The 18856-nt window shown below is 41.6% G+C and overlaps 1 protein-coding gene across 1 annotated transcript in view; it reads left to right on the forward strand.

The window, feature by feature from the left end:
- The window catches only part of RAD51B (RAD51 paralog B), a 1398038-nt gene that overhangs the window by 774462 nt on the left and 604720 nt on the right, over positions 1-18856 (forward strand). Inside the window, exon 10 of the mRNA XM_030213870.1 lies at positions 13632-13710. Within this exon, the coding sequence (XP_030069730.1) occupies positions 13632-13710 (79 nt within the window). The remainder of the gene's footprint in view (positions 1-13631; positions 13711-18856) is intronic.

Genomic DNA, 18856 nt, shown 5'->3' on the forward strand with positions numbered 1-18856 from the left:
AAAGGACCTATCATAAGTGCATAAATATTGCCATACTGGGACATAGCGAAGGTTCATGAAGCCCAGCATTCTATTTCCAACAGTGGCCAATTCAGGTTACAAGTACCTGGCAAGATCCCAAAACAATTCAATACATTTTATGCTGCTTATCCTAGAAATAAGCAGTGGATTTTCCAGAAGTTCATTTTAATAATGGCTTATGGACTTTTATTTTAGGTTGCTATCCAAACCTTTTTTAAACCCTGCTAAGCTAATTGCTTTTACTACATTCTCTGGCAACGAATTCCAGAGTTTAATTACACACTGAGTGAAGAAATATTTTCTCTGATTCATTTTAAATTTACTACTTTGTAGCTTCATTGTGTACCCCCTAGTCCCAGTATTTTTGGAAAGAGTAAACAAGCAATTCACGTCTACCCATTCCACCCCACTCATTATTTTATAGACCTCTATCATATCTCCCCTCAGCCGTCTTTTTGCCAAGCTAAAGAGCCATAGCCGCTGTAGCCTTTGCTGATAGGGAAGTCATCCCATCCCCTTTATCATTTTCATTGCCCTTCTCTGTACCTTTTCTAATTCCAGTATATCTGCACATGAGAAGCTGGGAACGTGCTGTGATTGTCTCATACATGCAAAGAAGCTGCGTGTATGAGAGCCGTGCCAAAGCAGTATATCTGGGTACGAGAACTGTTCCAAATCTTCCTTCGCTGAACACAGCAGCGAGTGATTAAAATAAACAGAACTGCTGTGCTGGAAAGCAGGAAATCACTCTCACGTCTGGATGATTTGACGGGCTGATTCTTCTCTCCACTGTTTCCGCTGTCATTCTAGGCAGTACCGACAGCTCCTGACCACCCGTTAAAATTTCAACGGTAAAGGTAGGGGCTACTTCTGTGCATCATTTGGAAAACGGCTGTGCATTGCTTTCCATGCACATTTGTATAGTAATTAGCTCATTATAATAGCTTTGCATTCCTTTTTCGTTAACTCCTGCTACCTTGATAGGAAAAGGACTCGGAGAACCCTTTTTTGCATGTCTCGCTATACTCCTTGCTCGCTAAACTAGCTAGACCCAGTTTAAAAACCACACTGCTGGCTTGTTAGGTTTTGTGCATCTGGGCCTCATTCGTTATGGCATGATGTACTGCAGGGCTTCAGGGACCTTCTGGAAGCAATGAGTCTTATAGTGATCCACCTAGAAGGAGTAAGGGCAGAGCCTAGAGCTATGTGCCCCTCACAGATGCTGCTGGCAGCAGAAGACATGTAGTTCTGCCCCTTCCAAGCTGGACAAGTTAGAATTATATACATATGTTTAATAATAACCTTTATATGTTACACAGTATACTACCAATCCTTAACAGTAGTCAAAAAACAATATTTCTCCTAACACATTAAACAAGCTGCAAAGTGTCACACAGCTATTCAAAATAGTAAATAATCTGCTATAGCCTCCACAAGAAAACCAGCCTTCCCAATCACAATTGACCAGTGGTGATTTTGCAATATACTTTACCAGCAAAATTAAAGATCTTCATCAGGACCTGCATTCCCTCTCCACCCCTCACTCCCCCCCCCCCCCCCCCCCCCCACCCATGTACAGCCATCTGGGACTCATTCAACCAGGTCAGAGAGGAGGCTGTTGAAAAAATCTTGAAAGACTTATGGCTGACATCCTGCCCTCTTGACTCCTGCCCAGCAAAGATAGTACAGCTAATTAGCAGTGGTCTCAATGAAAGGGCCACTAAAATTGTTAACTCTTCTCAGGGCAGCTGTCAGCAGCACTAAAAAGCAACTCTTCCCCCCCCCCCCCCCTTCTATTTCAGTTCATGGCCCAAGGTAACCTGTAGAGAATCAGAAATCAAAGGGACCCTCCCAGCTGGCTTCTGACTTCAGTCACGAAGGGTAATTTTATAACCGGAGAACTGTATCAAAGTTCCAAAAAGGTCCTATTTATGCTTACAATATTTTATAAAGGCAATGAAGGCACAAAGACGTATTCTTGGCCATGCATAAATCCTCATGAACAAATTTACTCCTGCTCCAAAGAACTTGTAAATGTGTGGATCCACTCTTCAAAGGTAAACTTTAAAATAGGTCACCTAGATTGAGAGGACAAGGACATGCTCCCAGATTCTATATATCGCACCTTAATTTCCATGAGGAAATCAAAGTGTATCCAAAAAAATGCATGTAACTTAATTGGTCAACTAGCTAATCAGCCCTGTTAATTGGATGTTAAAAATTATCAGCACTCATTAGCATTAAATTAAGATTTCCGCGCACAACTCACTAAGTGTATTCTGTAACGTGATGCATGTAAATTCCAAGTCACATAGTTGAAAAGAGGGCATGGTTATGGGAACGGAATGGGCGGGTCATGGGCATTTAAAAAAATCTATGTGCATTATTATAGAATACACCTGCTCTGCACCTAATTAGGTGTCGAGATTTACACCAAGCAAAACATGTCCTAAATGGATGCAACCAAATTTGTTTGTGTGGTGAGGCGTTCTACATCTTTTATATACCGTGTGGAAATTTAAGCCAATTCTATAAAATATAGGTGTACTTTAGACATAGAGGGCCAGATTCTATATATATTGCCAGAAAATTCAGTGCGGAAAAAAAATACACCTAGGCGTATTCTCTAGTCTGTTTTATAAAGACGCATAGGTGCTTACCTGTCTTTATAAATACTAGGGTAAACCAGCAGAAATCATAGCAGGATTGAAGCCATGGACATTTATGGCTGCCCAGGAAAAGGAGTGAATGTTTGCATGTCAAGTGCATGTGTTCTTGCACATTTTATAAAATACATGAATAAATTTTGACTCCGCCCATGGTCCACCCAAACTCTGCGCAAAAATATACCTACACGTGGGTCGCACAAAGATAAGCACCTTCTAGGCACCATCTGAGGAATTCTGTATATGGTGCTGAACATTAGGCACTATTTCAAAGCGCTCTAATTGCCAAAATGGGGCAAAAATGGCAGATCCCTGTGAAATATATGAAATCATATATTTAGGAAAACTCCATATATAGTAAGCAAACCCAGTGTAGGAGGAAAATGACTTCTACTAAAGGAGGAAAAAGCCTCAAGAAGCTCCTTTCCATACACGGCTGTGTTAAGAGAGCTGGGACTGCTTCATCATAGGCAAAAAAACCTCCTGTGTAAAGATATACAGCCTACTTAAGCTAGTTACAAAAATTCAGGAGTTCACATTAACTTAAACTCATTTCCAAAGTTAAAACATTCACTTAGCTTAGGCTGTTAAATCTCGCCGTTCATCTTTTTGATTTTCTCAGATTATTCAATGACTGTGGTCAATGTTGGCCATCATTTCGCCAATGCTGCATCAGAACCAATTTATCAACTAAATGAAAGAAAAAAGAAGAAAGGACCTCAATAAGCCAATTCTACTTACTCTGTTCTGTTAACATTATAATGTTCTTGCTTACAGTCCGTTCAGTCTGCCGACGGTCACAAGAAAGACAGTTTCCTGGAAAATGGCGGCCATTTGAACTTTTGATGATGTCACACGCTGTTAAACCGCCCAGATCCTGCCCTTAACATGCCCCCAACACGCCCACATGTGATTTGAATGCACTTCTGATGGACTTAATTGAAAAACGTCTAATAATTGGTTTCAAAAATACCAATTTGGACGTTTTTGTGAGAAAAATGTCCAATTGCAGATTTATGCCACTTTTTGGATGTTTTTCTCTTTTGAAAATGAGCCCCATACTGTACATCTCAAGAGGCGATGATTTCCATAAAAATGAACTGGCCACAGAAAAAAATTGATAACCTGTAATCTAATTATGAGGTGTTTTTTCTTCCATATGCTTTAAATGTTTTAAACATGATCAACAATCTTGTCTATTTAACAAGGGAATGTATGCCAACATTCAGGTGGATGTCAAACACAGCAGGAAGGCATTAGATAATGTGATATATTAGAGTAAGCATTGTGTAAATATCTGGAAGCCTTCAGCCAGAGATTCAGATTTCAACAGGAGCACAGTAAAGAAATTCGTATTCTCAACTTCGCCTGGCAGTCGGGCTCTACCAGATTCACACAACACACATCAGTTTAAGCACACGTAACTCTTTTCTCTCCTCATATCCATGCTAGCACTAGTTTATACAAAAGCCCCAAACTTACCAAAAAAAAACATTTCATCCCTACCACACTTGTGGTGTCCTTTTCTTTATTCTTCAGAAGAGGGCCTCTTTGAAGAAACCCCCTCTGTACTTAAAAACATTACACTGACAATGCAATCTGCCACGCTTTACTCTTTGTATTAAAATGCCCACCCTAAAGTATTTTGAATGGTTTGTTTCTTTTTAATAAAAAAAAGAGCTACATATGTCGGAAAGAAGAAACACATGTTTTATAAAGTATGGTTCTAGTTGCTCTTTCTTCTGTTCCCATACCAGCTACACAGCTTACAATGACATAACAAACTAGAAAGCTTCGGATCGCAGAAAATGGAACCTTGCATGCAGAATGTGTGTGAGCTGTGCAGAAGGGCTCTCCTTTTTCTATCAAGCTGCATCTTTAGCAGCTCTTCCAAAAATACTACTTCTCTTAAGGATTGTATCTTAAGTATAGTAATTAGTGGTGAAATGAGAAAGAGCGTGGCATTGCAGATTACTGCGTTATGGGTAAACCTTCACTTATAGCAAAAGACTTAGGGCCCCATTTACCTGTGCTTACATCATCGCATGTTTTACCCTTCAGTGAGTAAAAGGGAAGTCTCTGTTTCCTGCAGGAAATGGCCGTGTGGCAAGTAAAGCACTTGCCATGCGGCCATTTCGGGGAGGAGCCCTTAACCGCCACCCATTGAGGTGGCGGTAAGGGCTCCTGTGCTAACCCAGTGGTAACCAGGCAGCGCATGGTACTGCCCAATTACTGCTGGGAACTCTTCGTAGTTAGAAATGATGGCACGCTAGGAATGGGAAGTACTGTCGGGCTGCTGCAGTAGCCCAGTGGTACTTCCTGTTTAGCAAGCGGTAAACCCACGTTGGGCTTTCCGCCGCTTAGTAAAGGTGCCCATAGTGAGTGAACATTTGGACATGCATTAAGCTCAGAGGAGAACAATTTAAAAATAACCTACAGACCTGCAAACTATCGATGGGAAAGACCTCACAGAGTTTACCTTTTGAATATGCAAGGCCAATAAATATTATAGGTTCAAAGAAGCAAAGGAATGGAGGAGTAGCCCTTGGTAAGATAACTGGGCTGACAACCAGGGAAGCCCAGTTCAGATCCTCTATTGCCTTAGGTGCAAACTTAAGGGGACTTTTACAAAGAGTGGAGGAGTGGCCTAGTGGTTAGGGTGGTGGACTTTGGTTCTGAGGAACTGAGTTCAATTCCCGGCACAGGCAGCACCTTGTGACTTTGGGCAAGTCACTTAACCCTCCATAGCCTGCCACGAGTGAGAAAGCGTGGGGTACAAATGTAACAAAAAAAAAAAAAGTTGGTACAAATGTAACAAAAAAAAAAAAAGTTGCGTTTTTTAGTGTGCACTAATGATTAGCATATGCTAAATGCTAGAGGCACCCATAGGAATATATGGGCATCTCTTGTGTTTAGCCCATGCTTATTTTTAGTGCGCCTTTGTAAAAGGACCCCTTAGATGGTAAGCCCTCCAGAGACAGAATGTAACTCACTTTGAACTACTACTGAAAAAATGTGTGAGTTAAATCCAAATGAATAAAGTATGCATGGAAAAGTATACACAAGGCTTTCAAATTGAAATTCCATCAAGAAATTGGCTCCCTCACTCTTCCATGCTTAGCTCTGAAGGAAGGACAATTTTCCGCCCAGGGAATGTATTCAGGTACTTTAACTGCTTTGTTACCTGGCAAATTCCTTTGAAAGTTGTATTCAAAAGGCTTTTCTTATTGGCACACATTTGGAGAAAACCACTTGTAGAGCAGACAAAGTGTCAGTAAGCCCAACGCAAGCTCAAGGAACGCTAAATCGGGACTACTGCCAGCCCAACGCGGCCGCTGTAGTAGTTGCACCCTGATTGCCAGCGAACGCAAGTATCTTTGGAACTTCTTTTGATGAGAGATATATATATATTACCAACATCAGAGTCCTCCACAACGAACTTTGTTAAACTGTGCACACAGCCTTTTTAAAGGTAGAGTGTTACTGAATAAAGGCGTGTTTATTTGAATACTCTACAAGGACTATTATTGCCAGAGAGCACATATATGGTGTAACAGACTCCTGACGCAGGCCAGTTGGGCCGAAACACAGCTGTGTCGAGTCATATCACCTCAATAAATCTATTCAATTTTTATTCTGCTTGTGTCGTCCCCCTTTTTTTTGATTTTTATATTTTACTTATCATTTTATTTTTTCAAGTTTTTCCTTTTTCATCTGTATATACTATTTTTTTATTTTTATTATTATTATTTTTTTTCTTTTTTTGTCGTTTTTTCTCTTTTGTTGTATTATTATTATTTTTTTCCGCGTCATCTTCGCTGTTTTTGATTACTGCACCCTGAGTGCAAACCATTTCCGGGGAAAAAGAAAACCCCCGGAAATGTCATGCACAGCGGTAACCCAGCTGTCATCGGGCATTGCCACACGCTGCCTGATAACTGCGGGAGCCCTGGAGGGGCATAATCGAGCGGCGCCGGAGAAATACATGGCCAGCGATGTATTTTGGCGGCGCCATAAACAGCTGGCCAGACCCGTATTTTCAAAAAAGATGGCCGGCCATCTTTTGTTTCGACAATATGGTTCCGGCCAGCCAAATGCCTTAGATTTGGCCGGGGTTTGAGATGGCCGGCTTAGTTTTTTAGCAATAATGGAAAGTTATGTCGGCCATCTCAAACCCCGGCCAAATTCAAGGCATTTGGCCGTGGGAGGAGCCAGCATTTTTAGTGCACTGGACCCCCTGACATGCCAGGACACCAACCAGCCACCCTAGGGGTCACTGCGGTGGACTTCAGAAAAGCTCCCTCATGCATAGCTCCCTTACTTTGGGAGCTGAGCCCCCCCAAACCCACTACCCACAAATGTACTGCACCCACTAAAATTGCTCCAGGGACCTGCATACAGCCTCTAGGACTTATTGCTGCTGTATAACTTTGGCACACCAGTTCACACCTGAAGACTAATCTCTCTGAAAAAGTCCTTTCTTGAAATAAGCACATTTACTCAGTTAACTGCAGATCAGAGGTTGTGCCCCACTGGCAAAGAGTCCCCTGGTACTAAGATTAGCAGTAGGTCAGAGCTGGCACAATGGTGTACAATGCCCTCTTTCAGCACCATGCAAGGTAAGAACTACGTTCTCTAACGTGGGTAACACAGGAAAGGGAACTAAAACTGGCTTACAAAAATGGCCACTACCGCATGGACTACAACAGGAAACAAAACAGGGCACACTCTGACCTGGTTGGCAGGGGGGAAAAGCACCATGGGAGTAGAGCCCAGTACCCTACACCCAACACAATGCATTGTTAATGTGACTCTGCAGGGCACCTAACAGAAAAGGTGTCACACTCACCCGAGAGCCACATCGCAACCAGAGAAAGGCTGTCGGAGGATACAACACATTCTGCTGTCATGGAGGTGGGTACGGCATTTGAGGCTGGCATACAGGCTGGCAAAAAAGGTTTTTAGTTTTATTTTTTTAGTTTGGAAGGGGGTTGGTGACCACTGGGGGAGTATGGGGAGGTCATCCCCGATTCCCTCCAGTGGTCATTTGGTCAGTTTGGGCACCTTTTTGAGGCTTGGTCGTGAAAATAAAAGGACCAAGTAAAGCTGGCGAAATACTGCTTAACACTGCTTGTTTTTTTCCATTATCGGCGAAAGCCGGCCATCTGGTAGTCACGCCCATGCCCGCCCATGTCCTGCCTTCGCTAATCTACTGACACGCCCCCTTGAACTTTCACCGGCGAAGCGACGGGAAAGCAGCGATGCTGTCAAAAATACCGCTTTCCATTATACTGATTTTGCTGCTTTTCCGAAATCGCCGGCCATCTCCCGATTTATGTCGGGAAATGGCCGGCGATCACTTTCGAAAATAAGCTGGCTGGTCTCCACCTCAATGGGTGGTGTTAAGGGCTTGTATTTCTTCGCATGTTCATATGTATGTCTGTGTATTTATTTGTCAGTGTATGTTTGTGTGGGTGTGTTTATGTTTATATCTGTGTTGGCTCACTGTGTGTCTGATCGGGGAAGGAAATGAAGGTGGAGATGGGGAAAACTTTAAGTGCTATTTATGAGGATCAGTGTTTGTATGCTGCAGCTGTTTGAACTGCTTTTTATATTTGGAGGGTGGTTTAATTTCTCTCCCATTTCCTATCACATGCAGAAACCGTGGCCTGATATTCAAAAGCAGCCGGGTTCCTAATGGGCCGATGATCAGAAGCAAAAGCAGGCACTAGAGGCTGTTAGCGCCATACTAGCACCTGCGTTTGCTACTGCCCCATGATCAGCGCGTGAAACTATGCTCTCGCGGGCTCTGAACACACCTAGCATGCAAATGCATGCAAAACAGGGCTCTTAGCGCAAGTAGCATGCAAATGCATGTTAAACCTATTCCTCCCCAATGATCAGCGACCAGCACACCAAACATTGGCTCGCTGGCCGTGGCAAACCCTGCACCAGCTCGGAGTTGGCGTTAGGATTTGCAGACCATTGTGGAGGAATGGTGAGCCCTGTCCAGCATGCATTTGCATGCTAGTAGGAACCCCAACCCGAAACCCCCCCCCCCCCTCAGCGACACAGGGGCTGGAGGTCCAGTGGACCTTCTGTCTTCCTCCCCCTGACACAGGTCCGGGGGGGCTGGAGATCCGGTGGGTCTCCATCCCCCCCTAGCATTCCCTCAGATATTTCTGGTGGCCCAGTGGGCTGCGGGTCAATCACCCCCACCTGGTGGTATAGCGGCCCTTCCCCACCCCCTACATTCATTGGAATAGGGAGGTGGCCTCCCTCCTCTTCCATCCTAAAAAATGGCGGCGCCCTGCCCAGTACATCCTGGGATGCGCTGGGTGGGGCTTCACACCATATGAGGGAGAAACATGTGTTGGGGGGTCAGGGTGGGGGTATTTGGGTCTGGTGGTCCCATGGATCTCCAGCCCCTGTATTTGGCAGGTCTGGGCTTTTGACAACCCAGACCTGTCAAACAAGTGTGGGAGGATTGTGCCTAAGCACGCATGCTCAGGCACAATCCTCCTGCACTTCTACCCCATGATCAGAGAGAATAGTGTGCTTAAATTTGCATGCTATTATCTCTGATCATAGGGGCTATTTTTAGAGCGCTGTTTGGAACAGAGCGGGGCTTTCGATCATCTGCCCATAAGTTAGGTTCCTAAAGTCGTGCCCTATTTTCAGCCAAACTTAGAGGCGATTTTACTAAGTTGTGGTAGGCATCCCACAGTAGTTAAAATAGTTTTTAGTGCTGGGAGCGTGTATGGAGGTGGAGAGTAGGCATGCCCAGTACTGATCGGTTAACGTAGCTCCATCACTGTGCGCTAACTGATTAGCATATGGTTAGTTTGTGTCCGGGAGCCCTCACCACCTAGTAAATAGGTTTTGGTAAGGGTTCCTGTGTTGATTGCCATGTGCTAATTGGGAAATTAGTGCGTGGCCATTAATGGGGGAGATAGGAAATGTGGCCATTTTGCAGCTGTGCTAAACGTTACCTCAGCGTGTGGGAAAGCCCCCTGCTATTCATACCACAGGCCACTTTTTAGCACAACTTAGTAAAAGTGCCCTTTAGGAAACTAACTTTTTGGTTGAAAATTCTTCAAGGCGGTGTACAGCAGGTACAGTTTAACGTAAAAGTTACAAGAATAAACATAAATACAATAAATGAGGTAAACTTCAAAACTGTAAATTGAAACCTAAAAATAGAACTACCATGAAACAGTATCAAAAATATACACATTTAACAGCACCGGAATTTAAATATCAGAGATGATACAATGTTAGCATAATACTAATGATATGCCTTGCATGCTAGAATGCATTAGAGCATTCAACAAACATAGATATGATGCTAAAGATTTTTTACAATACAGCTTACCATATAGCTAACAGATCAAGAGCACTTATATGTTGGGAACAAGATGCGTGGTACAGAGTCAGTTGGGATAATTTAATGGTTGGCTAAACTCAAGGCAAGTTCTTTATATAGTTAAGCCAGAGATAAGGAACTGATCTAAGTTACAGTGTGCGTAGCAAGCTAGTCCAGATGCAGAATGCGTGTATTGTCAGTTGTAAATTTAGGCCTGTCATTCATTTGTCTAAATTTATGAGCCTCCTAGTGCTTAAAATCGCTGCTAAGCTGCTAATTCCCCCCCCCCCCCCCCCCAACCATAAATGAGAGTTTAGTGAAATTTTGAACATAACTTCCTCGGAACATATAAATTTATCAACTTGGGCTACTGTTAAAGTGTTATTTTACTGTTCACTGTATTTATTAGTAACTAGGTCTCATTGCACAAAATGGGACATATGCTAAAATACGAGTTAGTGTTAAAATAACACATCTTAGTGGCAGCTCACATTCATAACTATGCTCCTCAATCCTAGTAAATTTTTAAAGAGGCTGATTTAAAAGCAGGGGGTAATTTTATTAAGTCAGTACTAACATTTATATTTCAATTATGTGCATATACATGTGTATTGCATGTATATGCATAAATGCCAAAGTTCTGCCCAAGTTCTATTCTGCCCAAGTTCTATTCTATTTTGCATACTGCGTATTTTAAGGGTAGGCATACACATGGGCAAAATTTGAATGGGACTCACATGTATGTATCTTACAAGAATACTATAAGCTGTTAGGGGTTAGCACTTAAACCAGCTCTATGTCTGGAATAAGTGCTCAGCCTAAATTATACATAGGTATCTACCTGTTATCCTCGTATTCTATAAAGGAAAGTAAGCATTTATTTTCCTTTATAGAATATGCTTCAATCAGGCGCCCTCTAGGCGTCTATATTTAGCCACAGTATTATAGAATTGCCCTCATAACTCTCTAAGGAGCATAAATCCATTGAATATCAGGCCCTTCATTTTTACAGCATAGGGCTCAGCACCTTCATTTCTGTGACTAGAACGGCCTTCCACTGCTTCTATCTCACAGCCTTCCCATTGGCAGGATCCAAACCACAGTCTCTGCTGCTAGTTACTCTAGAAAAAGAGATGGCAGGTTCACTCACATAGCAGGGAGGATTGGAGATCTGCAGATAAAGTTTTTAAACTATGAAAAATGTCCAGTCATGTTAGCCATACTTCTAACTTCTAAATATGAATGGAAAAACCAGCAGAATCCTGAAAAAAGCCAGATGGTTGTTGCTATTCCTAATTTCCTGAGACCTGAAGACATTGGTCAGGACTCCCTTACACTTTAGACCCTAGATAGTAACGTGGTAACATAGTAAATGACGGCAGATAAAGACCTGTACGGTCCATCCAGTCTGCCCAACAAGATAAACTCATTTTACATGGTATGTGATACTTTAGATGTATACCCGAGTTTGATTTGTCCTTGCCTTTCTCATATGTCCCTATTTTGCTAGTGCCCTATTCTAGTCTTGCCCTTGGCAACAGATTCTAGTTGGCAATATACTTATCAACCAAGAAGAAAGCAGTACAGTTCAGTAAGAAATTTTCAGAGTAGAAATAACAATAAAGAAAATGACATATGTTTTCTTAATAACTTAAAACGCAGTACCAGTTAAGGATTTTTTTAAAATCATTTCTGTGGTGTATGGGAGGGTAGTTTTGGGAGGTAAGGCAGTTATGGAGTAATTTTTGGTTGTGGTAACAGCTTGCAAGATGGCGGTTGGGGTAGGTTTTGGGTACAGTTTGCAGGATGGTGGGACAGTTGGAATAGTTTTTGAGGATGGAGCAATTTACAAGATGGTGTGGCAGTTGTGTGTGGAGAGGGGAGTTTTTTGGGTGGAGCACTTTACAAGGATTGTAGGACTGTTGCAGAGAGATATTTTATAGATGTGGAAGACTGCAGGTAGGAGGAAATTTTTTTGGAGGGGAGAGAAGACAGTTTAGTGGGAATGAGAAAAATAGGAAATCCCTCCTGTGAAACTGCCTCTCCCATTCTCTGCTATGTTTCACTTGTACGTAAGTTTCTATACTGCTGAAGGTAAAACTCCTTCCATAGAAATGCAATGAGCTAGAATTTTTTTTATTTTTTTTGTTTGAAGGGGGAACAGTTATTTCTCTGGTACCCCTGGACTCATTTGGTCAATTTTCGAATTCAATGTGTCTTTTTACTACTTTTCTCCAGAGCTTTGCTTCATCCCATTCTGTTACATTTTCAGAATATTATTTTGCTCTCAGACAGACACAAAGTAACCAGAGAGGGAAAAACAGTATACATAAATAGCAAAACAAAGAAAAAAAAGCACAACTGGGCCTTCAAGACTGAGACAACAGGAGTCCTTTATTTCAGTCTGACCCGACAGGGGCCATGTTTCGGCATAAACAACGCCTGCCTCAGGGGACTATTAATAAAACATATGAATTACAATCAAAAATAAAATATATAAAAAATATACACAAAATGTACTTACAGGAGAACGCATACATAGTATAAGATAATCAGCATCTACATAAATATAATAAACAGTAAAATGTAAAACAATATAATAAACAACATAATTACTGTCTGCTTCATAAATCCCAATAACATTTAGATAAAAGGTACTTTTGTAAATGATGTTAATCAAGTGCACTTCCAATCCCCTCCCAACGACCAGCTACCTGAAACATGTCCCATCTCTTCCCTTACTCGCTCTGAAATCCCCTCCACCTTACACTATCCCACCCCAATAATATCATCTCACTCATGTGAAGACTCATCACCATCACCCTGTCCTGCTGCTGCTCCTCCAAGAGAGAGTCATCTCCTTCCATTGCATCCTCAGCTGCTTCTGCAGTACTTGCAGGCCGAGGAAATTCCTGCCCTGCAACAACAACCTGCTGTCTTACTACTTCCCTGACACACTACAGCACCCTAGCTGTCCCACTACACACCCTCGAAGGCCCTTTGGATCTTCACCTTGTTTTAGCACCTGCTGTGCCCGGCAATGCAGCAAACCTGGAGGAACTGGCTTTACTCTTACCTACCCTTAATGTACCTCCAGCTGGACAAATCGACCAAAACCTACATAAGTTGAAAAGTTATAAACCTACCCTAGCTGAGATAATTAACCATTTCTCTGACCTCATGTACAACTTTCTTTAAATCAGTCACCTTAGTTTTATCCCTTCTTACTCTCTTACCTATCTATATGTTACATATTTGCTTTACCCTTTACAGTCAATTAAATGTTCTATTACGTATTGTGTTGACATTGTAAGTAGTATACCATGCCATACTTTGTATTGTTATTTGAATATTTTTACTGATGTAATTGTCTATTGCTCATGTTTGATCTATTCTTTACACCGCCTTGAGTGAATTCCTTCAAAAAGGCAGTAAATAAATCCTAATAAATAAATAAATAAAACAAAACAATAATAACACAAAACAAACCCAAAAAATATCAGCATAGCAATGAGAAATAGACATGTGAAATATTAGCCTTATATAACACACTTTCTAAATGTTGTCTTTCTTTACAGATTATTGTGGCAAAGTCACCTTTGGCTCCATTTTCTGTGTTTTCTTACACCATCCAAAATTCTGGTCTTGTTCTTCAAGGTAGGATACAGCCCTGTTCTATTTGAATCAGATTTGAGATAGGTTATTGGTGCTATGTAGCATATGCTAGGAACTCCATAATGCAATTGAAAAATGTGTTGGTGGTTTTCGTAAATAAGGGGACCTTTTTCTAAACTGTGTTAAGCAGCTAGCATGGGTTAGATGTTAGTGTGGAGCTGCACTAATACAAATACACATATAACAATGAATAATGAATAAAAGGGATAAATAATTTGGACCTCTGGAGAGGCAATGGCATGTTAAGAGAGTTGAGAGTATGCTGGTCTCTTGACAAATGAACCGCCGCCGTACGGATTGTGCAACTGAGGTCCTTGAAAAGTAAATGTTAAAAAACAGTTAAAATGTAATAAATTGTTGGTGGATACAGAAAAAGAAAAAAAAGACTTGTACTATTTTGAAATATTGCATTGAAAGAAGTTACAGTATAGCAAGATAAGGCAACCAGAGATAAAGGAGGCTTTTCTTCATTTACAATACATGTAAGCTGTAATTGGGGTGCACTATTACTGTCAAGCAGGTTAAAGTCTAGATATTTTATTTAGGGTGAATCCAGTTCATTTAGACCTCTATTAAATAAGCAGTTAACACAGCAGTTAATGACCATAAACACTTAGGGTCCCTTTTACTAAAGGGTTGCCGTTCAGCAGCCTGGAACTACTAGCAGCCCAATATGGCCACCAGTGGGAATTCCACTTCGAGCACGCACCATTTCTAGCGTTACGGAAATTTTTTCCGTAATTACACTGGTAAACGGCATTTTTGTTACAAAGAATGTGAATGGTGTTCTTAGGTAAGTCATGGGTGCTGAATTCGAAAATGAAATCAGTTTTTGTCTATCGGGCTCAGTTTTCTTGTGACACGCTACCCTTTTTATAAAAATCCTTGAAAACGCTGCATTTTGGTACCCTGCTGTGCAGGGCCGCCGAGAGGGGGGCGTGGGGACAAAATCCCCAGGGCCCGGGCCTTCAAGGGGGGGCCCGGTGCCAGTCCCACCCGCCTTCTGACCGTCTGCCACCGGGCCGACCCCCTGTATTTAAATCACCGCGCGGTGCGACTCTCCCTCTCACCTCCCTGTGAAGTGGAACTCCTCCCTTCGAGTCTCCTTCCCTCCCTTTATCCTGCCCTCGGGGGAGCAGCAGCAGCAGCAGCGACCTCGGAGGGGGGAGGGGAGTGGCGACCACAGGGGCGGGGCTGCGGCGGGGGCGAGGCGGCCTTGTCCCGGGCTCGGCCAAGTTTCTCGGTGGCCCTGCTGCTGTGGATTAATTTAATTCAGCAGTTGTAATTGTTGGAAAAACAATTGAAATATACTAGGAATTACAATACAAAACCCTTAGTTTAGAAAGCCACCACCAGAAAATAAGGGAGGTTTGGCAACATTGCCCATGAGTCATGCTCGAACATGTTCAAACACGTTCTGTTGCGTCAGTTGCCACCTGTATCTCAGCATTGAGAGTTCAGTCAACAATTGCTGTTGGAAGTGACTGCTTGTAGTTCTACGTTTTTGTGAAGGTTTGTGTTTTGTGTCATTTCAGAAGAAATGCCTCGTACCTGTGCAAATAGCCCAAATTCGTTTTGTTATATCTGTGGAGAGTTTACTCTGAAATCACAAAAACGAAAACTTAATCCTCTTGTAAAAAAGTGCTACGAATTATATTTTGGGTGTAAGGTTGGTGAACAGGACCGCAAATGGGCTCCCCACATTTGCTGTTTGATGTGTGTTACACTCCTGACAGGCTGGTTAAAAGGAAGACGTTGCATGCCCTTTGCTGTTCCCATGATTTGGCGGGAACCAACGGATCACACAACAGACTGTTATTTCTGTCTGACAAAAATAGCAGGAATCACCTCGAAAACAAGGAAAACTGTGCAATATCCTAACTTACCATCTGCTATAAGACCTGTATGTCACAGTGAAGAATTGCCAGTACCAGTGCCTCCTGAGAATTTGATAGTGAGTGAAGTGAATACAGTGATGAACATGCAGAAGACAGAGAAGGGGATATGCATAAGTACATAAGTAATGCCTTACTGGGAAAAGACCAAGGGTCCATCGAGCCCAGCATCTTGTCCACGACAGCGGCCAACCCATCATTTTCAGGACCTCTGTGAATCAAATGTGCCCCACTTTTTGACACAAGGGGATCTCAACGATCTTGTTCGTGATTTAAATTTGTCGAAGCAACAGGCTGAGCTTTTAGGTTTGAGATTAAAAGGATGGAATCTTCTTTCTTGCAATACGAAAGTGAGTGTTTTTCGTGACTGACATGCTATTTTTTCTGAATATTTCTCCAAGGAAGGTGACATGGTCTTTTGTAATGATCTTTTACTGGTCTTTTACTCTTATGTTGCTTATATCTTTGATTTCTTTGTGAACTGACACAGTTTTTTTTTGAACTCCTGTAACAGAAGCGTGTCATTTTGCCAGATACATATAATAGCTACATTTACAAAAACCATTATCACATGAAAACTGAGGCTGATACAGAAATTCTGAAATAAGATCTGGATTCAGGGAAGAATTATCTTCCAGAAAATGTATGTTTTGTTCTTGTTACAGAAAAAAAGGGTTTTTTTGTAGACCAGTGTTATTAGCGTGGCGCTAACCCAGCTGGGTTACTGTGGGAGTCCCTACTGCCACCTCAGTGGGTGGCGGTAAGTGCTCCCCCTCCCCCCCCATATGGCCATGCAGTAAATGCAATTTTACTGCATGGCCATGTTGATTTTCATCCTTTTTTTACCCACTGCATAAAAAGGGCCCTGGCGTGCGGCAAAAATGGCCACCGCCACCACAGGGTCCTTTTTACCGCAGCTTGGTAAAAGGGCCCCTTAACTTGCTTGCCATGCTACTAGAGGGTAATTCTATAAAGGGGCACTGTTTTTAGATGCTAAGAAGGCACCAATTTGGGGCCTACTTTCTTGTATAGAATACCAGCATAGAAGGTGAATATGTGAACATATTTTAGGCGCATCCACTTCCACCAGATGTAGAGTTGCTCATTCCTAGCATGCTAAAAACACACCCTGCCCAGACTCCACTCCATGTGAGAGGGGTGAGATGATCAACTGAGTGACTCTTTATCACAGTGGTCTCTCTCTCTCCCTCTCCTAACAAATTGCTATTGCCTGATTTCTTTGCTATTTGTTACTTTGATTACTTTGGCCAATTGCTTTATTGCCTGATTGCTTTGTTATCATCTAAATTGGAATAAAAGACTATCCCTCTAAAAGGAAAATAGCTTCTGTCTTCTATGTCACGGTATTTTGGGGTGGGTGTAGGGAGCCAGAAACCCTATTTCTTTCATCTGTCCAAATGTTATATTTCCTACGGTAAGTAGAAATATATCAGAGAAGGATTTCCCATATATTATAGCCCTTCTCTGAGACTAGGTAGTTATCAGAGGGGACCCTGGACTCCACTATAAACAACACCCATCTTCAAAGTATGACCCTTCTAGTTGGGCGCTATGTTATAGAACAGCCCATAGCCAGAATATTGGCATTTACGCACATTCTTGGCACCTATATGTTGGTGCCTGCTTTATAGAATTGCCCTCTTAATGTGGCGCCTTATTGACGCCTTAATGTGGCGCCTTTTTGGAAAGAAGTAGGGAATGCACCTTACAGTTTAACTCATGGGCAGTTATTGCACAATAACTGTTAATGTGGTCATTAATACTACCTCAACAGTTGTAGCTGATTACATCACATAATCACTGTGCATTTAACGCTGGGTAAAGACATGACTGCGTGTGCCCCCAAGAGGAGATTGAGAAGCATGGCATTAGGAGAGATGAAATGTTGACTCAGTGTTTTCTGGTCTGATATTGTATTGCACCCATATTCAAAGATACTGAGAGGACATCTGGTCAAGGATAAAGACTTTACTAAGCATTCCTGGGGAAATTTCTTGTAGCAATATTGAAATATCTGGCATTGAATCAAGCTGTATCCGCAAGTTCTTTCCACTTAACAAAAAATGGAAAAGCGTACATTACTGTGTGTAAGCTCAGTAGACTGAGCTGCTGAGGAATGGAAAGTCACACTGTGTTTGCAAATTTGGTTATAGTTCTGTATAGTGATGATGGATGTGTTAACTGAAACCTGACAAGTCATTGAAGAAAATATTATCATAAACATATGAGGAAGGGACTTCTTGCTCCTAGGAGCTCCATGTTATTTTGTGAAAAACAGTGCCTCACTGGTCAGAGTTCCGTGATTAAAAATTGATAACATATTGTTTGTCTTGCTGCCAATTTTATGAGTTCTGTGAAACCAAGCCATTGTTCTGAAATAAAATCTTTTAGTTTTTGAACAAGATGCAGCTTCATTCTAGTTGCACCGTACAGAATATAGCACAGCCTTTGGCATATTTTGTAAGATGCGATATAGTTTTAGCCCATCAGAGCAGAAGAGAAGCACAATAGGCCTTAAGAACTGGTGCAGAAAAACTGAATTTATTCAAAGACCTGGCATGTTTCGGCAATGTGCCTGTGTCGGGGTCTACAATAAAAATATATATAAAATCTTTTAATAGCTTTTAACAAGATTGTAACAACAACAAAAAAAGCAACATGTATATGACTTAAAATTATACATATATCTATTTAAAATACAATAGTATGTGCAAAATTAAAAAACATAAATAAATAATACAAGTCTGATGTAAAATTATTACAAGAATACCAAAAAATGAAAGACAAAGGGCTATGTTTACTAAGCCGCATTAGAGGCGCGCTACTGTTTTTAGTGCATGCTAAAAATTAGCATGTGCTAACAGTGTAGGTGCCCATAGTATTCCTTTGGGCGTCTACATGGTTAGCACCTTCTAATTTTGAGGGTGTACTAAAAATTCTAATGCACCTTAGTAAACAGGGCTCAAAGAGAACAATAACTAGTAATGAGGATGTTATGGAATAAAACCAAGTAAAATTTACCAGCTATATATGCATGTATTCCCACACATAAATCCATTTGTTGTGCTCAATAAAGTATTACAATCTAGCATATACACAAACTGAAAAAAAAGCAAATAAAAAATAATTAAACAATCAATGAATTCAGTTATATAAATAATGGATAAAAAAAACCCATACATGGTCTTTCTTTGAAATTCCGTATATGTTGT

Source organism: Microcaecilia unicolor, chromosome 9, assembly GCF_901765095.1.
Source record: "Microcaecilia unicolor chromosome 9, aMicUni1.1, whole genome shotgun sequence".
NCBI lineage: Eukaryota > Metazoa > Chordata > Amphibia > Gymnophiona > Siphonopidae > Microcaecilia > Microcaecilia unicolor.